Source organism: Bison bison, unplaced genomic scaffold (genome assembly GCF_000754665.1).
Source record: "Bison bison bison isolate TAMUID 2011002044 unplaced genomic scaffold, Bison_UMD1.0 scf7180017864236, whole genome shotgun sequence".
Classification (NCBI taxonomy): domain Eukaryota; kingdom Metazoa; phylum Chordata; class Mammalia; order Artiodactyla; family Bovidae; genus Bison; species Bison bison.
The window spans coordinates 406,623-417,373 of record NW_011494808.1 but is presented as its reverse complement, the minus strand read 5'-3'; the positions used below and the strand labels follow the sequence as shown (position 1 = coordinate 417,373).

At 37.8% G+C, this 10,751-nt stretch overlaps 1 protein-coding gene across 1 annotated transcript in view; it reads left to right on the top strand.

Annotated features, from left to right (window-relative positions):
- LOC104993209 (disintegrin and metalloproteinase domain-containing protein 18-like) overlaps nt 1-10,751 on the top strand; it is a 114,751-nt gene that overhangs the window by 6,533 nt on the left and 97,467 nt on the right. Inside the window, exon 3 of the mRNA XM_010846351.1 lies at nt 1,465-1,520. Coding sequence (XP_010844653.1) covers nt 1,465-1,520 — 56 coding nt within the window. The remainder of the gene's footprint in view (nt 1-1,464; nt 1,521-10,751) is intronic.

Genomic DNA, 10,751 nt, shown 5'->3' with positions numbered 1-10,751 from the left:
CAGAAACAGAACTTAAAAAAAATTTTTTAATATGTTTATTTATTTTAATTGGAGGCTAATCTCTTTACAATATTGTGTCAGTTTTGCCATACATCGACATGAATCTGCCACGGGTGTACACGTGTTCCCCATCCTGAGCACACCCCCACCTCTCTCCCCAAGAACTTTTCTAACCAAGCTGCATGTATGCTCTGTCTCCATTGTAAATAATGGTTCTGAAGAACAATACTTATACTTTTCAAGAATATATGATGTCATTTAATGAAATATCACAGCAAAGAAAATACATAAATAAATGAAAAACCTATAGGGATAGTACAGCACTCATTATCTGGGAACAGTACAGTTAGGTTAAAACTTAACAAAAAAACTCAGAAGTGTATTTGAAAATTTAAAAATATAATTGTACATGGTTCATGGGTTGATGGAGAGATCATAAACTGTAATCAATATTAAATAATAAACAATGAATGAGAATGAAAAATTGCAAAGAAAAACTTAAGTCATGCTCTGAAGTTCATATAATACCATAATATATACTCCTATCCACAAATAAATAGGTGACAATAAATGGTTGGAAATTTAAAAATAGAAAAATAACTATAACCTTAAAATTCTTAAAACTTTCTCCTTAAATAAAGAGGTAGAATTAATGAAAAAATACATAAACTGAAGTAGCTCAGATTCCCAATGTCAAAAGTTGATTTCTGATAAGGTAAAACAGAACATTTGGTGAGATAGACTAAGGAAAATGAGAAGGAAGAGATGCACTGTTAGAAGTGAGACTCACACAAATGTGAACTGGCCAATAGAATATGAATTCCAGATATCATCCTTTAGTAGAAGAACTGCCTTTTAGCTTTCTGAATGGTGCCTTTAGGTGAACATCAGATTTTAGTTGAATTTTATTTTATCTTAGAAAAGAACTTGCTTTGTATTCTTTAATTTTCCTTTTATTTTCTCTGGAAACTGCAAAGTAAGGAAAGATCAGAAAACTCAAATTTCTTCAAATTTTACTCAACATTTCTAAATGCAACCATTTTAAGTAAAAATTTGTTTGAGACTTTAATGCTCTTACTTTTGCAGTAGATTTATAATCCTAGATTTTATGTAACTTGGATTATGATTAATTCTGTCATATGTTCCAAGATTGAAGAAAACTGTCATGGTATATCTCTGTAGAAGTGAAGATATATAGTTTGTTTTTGTTGTTTTTAGTCTCTTAGACATTTCTGACTGTTTTGAGACTCCATGGACTGTAGCCTGCCAGGTTCCTCTGTCCATGTGATTGCACAGACAAGAATACTGGAGTTGGTTGTCATTTCCTTCTCCAGTATATATAATTTTGATACATAATATCATCCCTGTTTATATTAGAGTACATATTTTTTAAAATTAGGACTTTTGACTTTCAGAGATTTGAAATATCTAATAATTACTTTTTCTCTGAATCCTTTGCTATAGGTCGCCTATTCCATCCAAATTGACAAGAAAACATACACTCTCCCACTTGAAAAACAGTAAGTGGACATTCTTTCTTTCATAGAGTTGTTTTTAGTTTCTTAAGTTTGGAATGGCTTCCTATAACTGAGTCTACATTAAAGCCTAAACATTCAAAGGCATGAGTATTTTATTTAACATGTTAAGTCTTCTTGTTAATTCATGTCAGATTAGACTTTTGAGTCATTATCATTAGATCTTAAGTCTAATATTCAGATTCAACTATAATGATATAAATATTAGAGCATGTGAAATACATGAACATCATTTTATGTAACTCCTTACATTTAATTACATTACAATTGTAAATGAACTGATGTTATCTGCCCATAATTCAGTTTCTTTGTTTCATGTCATTTAACATAATTATGTGACTTTATGCATTTTGTTTGATGTTACACTCTCAGTTTGTCTCATTTTGCTATAGTGTATACTTTTAATGTCTTCAGATTTCTGCTTTCATTCTGTGAGGAAGCCAACATCAATTACCTGTGTGTATCACTCCATGATTTTCTAATCTAAATTTCATCTTTATCTGAAATAAAACATACAGAAACCTACCCGAAAAAGGATTTCTTTGCTCAAATGCAAATTGTCTTCTGCAAGTGTCTTATTCAATAACAGCATATATTTTCTTTCTCTGTATGTATGTTTTCTCTCATTTTTAGTAGTGAGAATGCATGGCATATAGTATTGATGGGTAATGAGGTTATTTCCAGGGATTGTCACTATAGACTCTGACAAGAAGCATCCTCATCCATGTATTTTTATATCATACAGATTTTGTTACATAACAGACTTGATATAAATTAATGGACTTCTGGATCAAGAAGGATGAATGCTAAAAATAGTCATAATAATAATAATAATAATAATAATGACAAGAACAACAGTAACTGACATTTACTGAGCAAGTACCATTTTCCAAGTGCATTTCTAGCAATTTTCATGTTGCTGAGTCATGTTTGACTCTTTGGTACCTCGTGGACTGCAGCATGCCAGGCTCTCCTGTCCTCCATTTATCTAACCATCTCATATTCCATCACGCTCATCTCCTTTTGCCTTCAATCTTTCCCTGCATCAGTGTCTTTCCAATGAGCAGATTCTTCACATCAGCTGGCCAAAGTATTGGAGCTTCAGCTTCAGCATCAGTCCTTCCACTGACTATTCATGTTTGATTGCCTTTAGGATAAACTGGCTTGATCTCTTTGCAGTCCACAGGACTCTCAAGTGTCTTCTCCAGAACCACAATTCAAAGGCATCAGTTCCTCAGCCTTCTTATGGGCCTATTTTCAAATCTGTACGTGACTACTGGAAAAACCATGACTTTGACTATACGGACCTTTGTTGGTGAAATGGTATCTCTGCTTTCTCGTACACTGTCTATGTTTGTTGTAGCTTTACTTCGAAGAAGCAAGTGTCTTTTAATGTCACGTCTGCAGTTACTGCCTTCAGTGATTATGGAGACCAAGAAAATAAAATCTGTCACTGCTTTTGCTTTTTCCACATCTATTTGCTATGAAGTGAGGGGACCAGAAGCTATGATCTTAGTTTTTTGACTGTTGAATTTTAAGCCAGCTTTTTCACTCTCCTCTTTCACCCTCATCAGGAGGTTCTTTAGTTCCTCTTCAATTTCTGCCATTAGAATGGCATCATCTGCACATCTCAGGTTGTGGATATTTCTCCAGCAATCTTCATTCCAGCTTGTGCTTCATCCAGCCCATCATTCCACATGATGTACTCTGCTTGTAAGTTTAATATGCAGGGTGACAATATACAGTCTCTTACTCCTTTCCCTATTTGCGCCAGGCAGTTGTTCCATGTCTGATTCCTACTGTTGCTTCTTGACCCACATATATATTTCCCAGAAAATAGGTAAGGTGTTCTAGTACAAGCATTTCTTTGAGAATTTTCCACAATTTATTGTGATCCATAGTCAAAGGCTCTAGCATAGTCAATGAAGGAGAAGTCGATGTTTTTCTGTTTCTCCCTTGCTTTCTTCATGATCCAACGAATGTTGGAAATTTGATCTGTCTTCTCTACTTCTTTTAAACCCAGCTTGTACATCTGGAATTACATGGTTCATGTACTTCTGAAGTCTAACTTGAAGGATTTTGAGCATAACCTTGCTGGCATGTAAAATTAGCACAATAGTAAGGTCGTTTGAGCATTCTTTGGCACTGCCCTTTTTTGAGGTTGGAATAAAAACTGACATTTTCCACTCCTGTGGCCACTGCTGGGTTTTCCAAATTTGCTGATTTACTGAGTGCAGCACTCTAACAGCATCGTCTTTTAGAATTTTGAATAATTCAGCTGGAATTCTTTTACCTCCATTAACTTTGTTCATAACAGTGCTTCCTAAGGCCTACTTGATTTCACATTTCAGCATGTCTGGCCCTAGGTGAGTGACCACACCATGGTGGTTTTTTAGGTCATTAAAACCTTTCTGGTATAGTTCCTTTGCATACTCTTGCCATCTCTTCTTAATATTTTTTGCTTCAGTTAGATCTTCAGTGTTTCCGTCCTTTATCAGGCCCATCTTTACTTGAAATATTCCCTTATCTCCAGTTTTCTTGAAGAGATCTTTAGTCTTTCCCTTTCTATTATTTTTCTCTGTTTTTTGTTTGTTTGTTTGTTTTGTTTTGTTTTGTTCATTGCTCAAGAAGTCTTTCTCATCTCTCTTTGCTATTCTCTGGAACTCTGCATTCAGTTGAGTATTTCTTTCCCTTTCTCCCTAGCCTTTCACTTCTCTTCTTTCCCCAGCTATTTTTAGCACATCCTCAGACAACCACTTTGCCTTCTTGCATTTCTTCTTCTTTGGGATGGTTTTGGCATTGCCTCCTGTACAGTGTTACAAACTTCCGTCCATAGTTCTTCAGGCATTCTTCCACCAGGTCTAATCCCTTGAATTATTTGTCACCTCTACTGTATAATCATAAGGGATTTGATTTAGATCTTACCTGAATGGCCTAGTGGCTTTCCTTGCTGTCTTCAACTTTAGCCTGAATTTTGCAATAAGGAGCCACAGTCAGCTCCAGGCTTTGGTTTTACTGATTGTATACAGCTTCTCCATCTTTGGCAACAAAGAACATAATCAATCTGATTTCAGTATTGACCATCTGTTGATGACCATGTGTAGACTGGTCCATTGGATTGTTTGGAAAGAGTGTTTGCTATGACCAGTGTCTTCTCTTGACAAGACTCTGTTAGCCTTTGCCTGCTTTCATTTTGTACTTTGAGGCCAAACTTGTCTCTTATTCCAGGTTTCTCTTGACTTCCTTCTTTTGCCTTCTAATCCCCTATGATGAAAAGGGCATCTTTTTTTGATCTTAGTTCTAGAAGGTATCTTAGGTCTTCATAGAACTAGTCAACTTCACTGTCTTTAACATCAGCCATTGGGGCATAGACTTGGGTTACTGTGATGTTGAATGGTTTGCCTTAGAAACGAACTGAGATCATTCTGTCATTTTTGAGATTGACCCAATTACTGCATTTTGAACTCCTTTGTTGACTATGAGGGCTACTCCGTTTCTTCTAAGGGATTCTTGCCCAAAAGAGTGGATATAATTGTCATCTGAATTAAATACACCCTTTCCCATCCATTTTAGTTCACTGATTCCTAAGATGTTGATGTTCAATCTTACCATCTCTTGCTTGACCATTTCCAGTTTACCTTGATTCATGGACCTAACATCCCAGGTTCCTATCCAATATTGTTCTTTACAGTATTGGACTTTCATCACCAGACACATCCACAGATTAGCTTTATTCCTGCTTTGGCCAAACTGCTTCTTTCTTACTGTGCAAAAGTGCAGTCGCTCAGTTGTGACCGACTCTTTGCGACCCCAATGACTGTAGCCTACCAGCCTCCTCCGTCCATGGGATTTTCCAGGCAAGAGTACTGGAGCAGGTTGCCATTTCCTTCTCCAGGGGATCTTCCCAACCCAGGGATTGAACCTGAGTCTCCCGCATTTCAGGCAGATGCTTTAACGTCTGAGCCACATTATTAATTGCCCTTCACTCTTCCTGAGTAGCATATTGTATACCTTCAACCTGAGGGGCTCATCTTCCAGTGTCATATCTTTTTGCTTTTTTCATATGGTCTGTGGGGTTTTCCAGGTAAGAATACTGGAGTAGATTGCCGTTTCCTTCTCCAGTGTACTACATTTTGCCAGAACTCTTCACTGTGACCCATCCATCTCGGATGCATGGCTTATAGCTTCATGTAGTGACACAAGCCCTCTCTGCCAAAGCAAGGCTATAATCCATGAAGGGGATTTTACCTTGGGGGTCTGGCAAATTACCAGCCCAGTTTAAGACTATGTCACTTATTTTGATGGGGCCTTCCCAGGTGGCTCAGTGGTAAAGAATCCTCCTGCCAAAGCAGGAAATGCAAGAGACTCACGTTCAGTTCCTGAGTGGGGAAGATACGCTGGAGGAAGCAATGGCAACCCACTCCAGTATTCTTGCCTGGAAAATAGCATGGACAGAGGAGCCTGGTGGGTTACAGTTCATGGGGTTTCAGTGTCAGACATAAGTGAGTGACTGAGCACTACTGCACACTTACTTTTGCCAAAGTCATGTTGGATGAATTGATTTCAACAGAGGCCTAAAAAGGTTCTCATGGTTTTCTGCTCTCCATCTTTATCTGTCATCCCCATGAGAATATGTTTTGGCTAAGCTTGCTGAAAGATTAAAGACATGCGGATCATAGCCAAAGTGTTCTATTTATGCCTGCTGCTGTTAAGTCACTTCAGCCGTGTCCAACTCTGCACGACCCCATAGACGGCAGCCCACCAGGCTCCCCTGTCCCTGGGATCTCCAGGCAAGAACACTGGAGTGGGTTGCCATTTCCTTCTCCAATGCATGAAAGTGAAAAGTGAAAGTGAAGTCACTCAGTTGTGTCCGACTCTTAGCGACTCCATGGACTGCAGCCTACCAGGCTCCCCCATCCATAGGATTTTCCAGGCAAGAGTACTGTGGGTTGCCATTCCCTACATCAGCCAATATTCAGCTGAATCCTGTACCACTGAGCAAGCCTGGCCAGTTAGCAGAGTTGTCATGGCTACTGGCACATGACCCAAAAGTGTAAGCAGTAGGTACATTTTGTTTTACCGTATGTGGTTGTGGTTGTTCATAATGGAACATTATGCATAATATCATTTGTTGAGATTCATTCATATTGATGTGTGCAAAGTGGGTTTTAATGCATATGTTGCCATCAAATTAATATATCTCATAAATTATTTATCCTCCCTTATTTACAACAAGAAAGCTTTCTAGTTGACATCCCTGGACATGACTTCCCAGGCCTCAGTGTAGCTATTGCATTATAAATAAGAAAATTCTTAAGTGTTATATACTGCCAGTTTTTTTTTTTCTTCAAAACCTTTATAACTAATTTTTATGACAATAAATTAAAGGATATTTGTTTTCTACATTCTCAACCAAATGCATATATTCACTCATTTTTGTTAATTAGTGGATAACAAATACTATTTTATTGTTGCTTTAATATGCCATTCCCTGGTTGTTAATAACATGTAGTGTCTTTCCCAGTCAAAATGTACAGTTCTCATTGACTTGCTTCCCATAAGATTTTAAGGTAATTAGTTTCTATTCATTCATTCAGTCCAATTCAGGTCAGTCACTCAGTCGTGTCTGACTCTTTGCGATCCCATAGACCGCAGCACACCAGGCCTCCCTGTCCATCACCAACTCCCGGAGTTTCTCTAAACTCATGTCCATTGAGTTGGTGATGCCATCCAACCATCTCATCTTCTGTCATCTTCTTCTTCCACCTTCAATCTTTCCCAGCATCAGGGTCTTTTCAACCAAATGCGTATATTCAACCAAATGCATATAACCAAACTCTGGTCTTTCCAGAGTCAGCTCTTCGCATCAGGTGGCCAAAGTATTGTCTTTTATTCATTAGTTTTGAGTTATTTATATTCTATGTATGGCTTTATCTTTCTGTTTTTCTACTTTTTGCTCCATCATCAACTTGTGAGAAGTTTTGTTTTCTCTGGCTATTACCACTTAATCTTTTCTGTGGTTGTGAAAATAGCATGTTGAATACTGATGTTTCCTCCTATGTTTTGGGGATTTATTGCTATAAAAAAGAATTTTCAAATAATCCTCATATTCATATTTTTTCTTATAGGTTCTCATGTTCTTCTCTTGTGTCTCTCAGATCCTAAAGTGATACCAAAACATCCTATATTTTTTAAAATTGTCTTTCCATTCAAAATGTAAATCCACTACTTTCAGTTTCTTTATCAGCTCTATTTGCATTTTCCTTCTTTTTTGAAACATTTTTTAATTGCAGTTTTCTGCTGACTCAGGTATTATTTAGTTAGAATATTTTCTAGTTAGATTATTTTCTTCAGAAGGAATATGCAAATAGCATGCGTCCCTAATACAGATCTGTGGATGTCTTTTTGTTCTCATAATTGAATAACATTTTGGCAATGTGTTGAATTTGTGAGTCATATTTCTTTTCTATAAATTTTTGTAATTTGATACAGTCTATTTTAAGTTTTCCAGTATGTTTTCTTTGTATAGGTGGGTGTGAGTTTCTGTGTATATGTCTGTATATTACATTAATACTCCCTGAAATATCCAAAGTCCCTTAATGTTTTCTTTTTAATTTTCAGCCCATATACCTTATTTTCTTCCATGGGGAATTTATGCTCTCATCCTGCATCTTATTTCTCTGTGCTCTATATCATATTCTATAACTATGATCAAATCTTTATTTTTGACATGCATTCTGCCAGCATCTTTCTTTATTGGCTAAACCTTTAATTATGTTTACAGTAAGCAAGTTTTCTTGGATACATTTATTCGATTCCTTAATATTAACTGTCTGCCAATGCAGGAGACAGAAGAGATGTGGATTTGATTCCTGAGTTGGGACTGTCCCCTGGAGGAAGGCATGGCAGCCCACTCAAGTAACGTTGCTTTCAAAATTTCAAAATCTCATGGAAAAAGGAGACCAGTGGACTATAGTCTGTAGAGTCAAAGAGCTGAACACAGCTGAAGGGACATAGCATTCACACGTCGTGTATTTTAGTTTCATATTATCTTTTTTTTTCCTTCTCCAAATGGTCTGCTTGGAAAGCTTATTAATTTTTCTTGAATTTAAGACTGTTCTTGTCCATCAATGCTAGTTTATTAGAAGCTAGCTTTTAAATTTTGCCTTTGATTTGTTTTTCAATTTCCTTTTGTTGGACGTTGCTTTTCTTTCAGTGCTCACTTGTATTTCCCTTATGTGCTTAGTTGCTCAGTCATGTCTGACTCTTTGCAACCCCATAGGCTATAACCCAGCAAGCTCCTCTGTCCATGGGATTCTCCAGGCAAGAACACTGGAGTGTGTTGCCATTCCCTCCTCCAGGGAGGCTTCCCAACCCAAGGATCGAACCCAATCCTGCATTGCAGGTAGATTCTTTACCATCTGAGTTACCAAGGAAGCTTGATTTTCCTTATATCACTGATGAAGGGAGATTGGTGTGTTGTTTCATATAAAAAAGCAAAAGGTGTGGTTTTGGTAAAGAGCCTAGGATGAATAAACTTACAAACTAATTTTTTCTCATTTTAATAATTCTTGTCAAATATCTGTGAAGGTTTTTACTTCTGATTTCTTTTTTTCCGGGAATTACTGTTGGATTCCCACTCTGCCACCTCCATTTAAATGCTTACAGTTATAAAATGTAGCTCTGCCCTTGTTCCAGAATTCATGTTCTAGATGCTTTCACCTAAACCCATATGGGCCATTCAGATTCTTTAATCATTATATACACTGATATATAAAGATATACATAGTATATCATTTCAGTATATATATATATGTATATATGTGTATATATATATAATATATTTGAATCTTTTTGTCTTATACATCATTACAAATTAACTATACTTCACTAACAATCTTTTTTAAAAAAAGAATGAGAGCAAATAAAGTAGATATGAATTGAAAAGTAGTGATTGTAAAGTAATTAACCTCCAATTAAAATAAATAAATTAATATTTTAAATAAATAAAAACAACAAAAAAAGAAAAGTAGTGATGAAGAAAGCACTCTGTTAATGCTTTAGTTTCTCTCTATCCTGGTCTTCAGAGGCTTCCTGATGTTTGGAATCCTTGAGAAATCTAGGGTCCTTGGACTCTTTAGTCAGTAGAAATTGTTAAGTGGCCAGACAAGGAATTCAGGCAAGGCTTTGTTGAGACTGGCGCTGCAGCAGGAGGGAGTGAAAACAAGCAACAGGTTCCCTTGCTCACTCTCTGAGGAGGGCAAGCTGGTTCCTCATGTGAGGTGAAAGTCAGGGGGGACTGGTGGTCCAAGGCCACTCTGCTCACCACAGGAGAGGCCAATGAATCCACGAGATGAGGGACTGAGGCAAGGAAGAGACTTTATTTGGGGAGCCAGCTGACCGAGAAGATGGCAGGCTAGCACTTCAAAATAACCGTGTTATTGGGGTCTGGATGCCAGATTCTTTTATAGATCAGAGATGGGGGGAGGTGAGGTAGCAAAGTAAAAAGACCTTGAATCTTGGAAACACCTCCTAGAATGCCAAGTCTCAGGCAGAGGGTGTGTTAATTTCTTCCTTCCTGCCATCTACAGCACGTGGTTCTGAACAAAGGCACTCCAGTTTACAGTCAGTCAGAGGGGCAGGATTCTCTGAGGCAGGCCATTCAATTATAGTAACAAAAGCAATGAAAAGCAAGTCACAGAAACAGTTCCAACATGGAGTCAGAATTGGCTTCTCTGCAACAGTTTGCAGGTTCCCTTGGTGGTGCTGTGTACAAGCATCATGCACAGATCAGATCAGATCAGTCGCTCAGTCGTGTCTGACTCTTTGTGACCCCATGAATTGCAGCACGCCAGGCCTCCCTGTCCATCACCAACTCCCGGAGTTCACTGAGACTCACGTCCATCGAGTCAGTGATGCCATCCAGCCATCTCATCCTCTGTCATCCCCTTCTCCTCTTGCCCCCAATCCCTCCCAGCATCAGAGTCTTTTCCAATGAGTCAACTCTTCATATGAGGTGGCCAAAGTACTGGAGTTTCAACTTTAGCATCATTCCTTCCAAAGAAATCCCAGGGCTGATCTCCTTTAGAATGGACTGGTTGGATCTCCTTGCAGTCCAAGGGCCTCTCAAGAGTCTTCTCCAACGCCACAGTTCAAAAGCATCAATTCTTCGGCACTCAACCTTCTTCACAGTCCAACTCTCACATCCATACATGA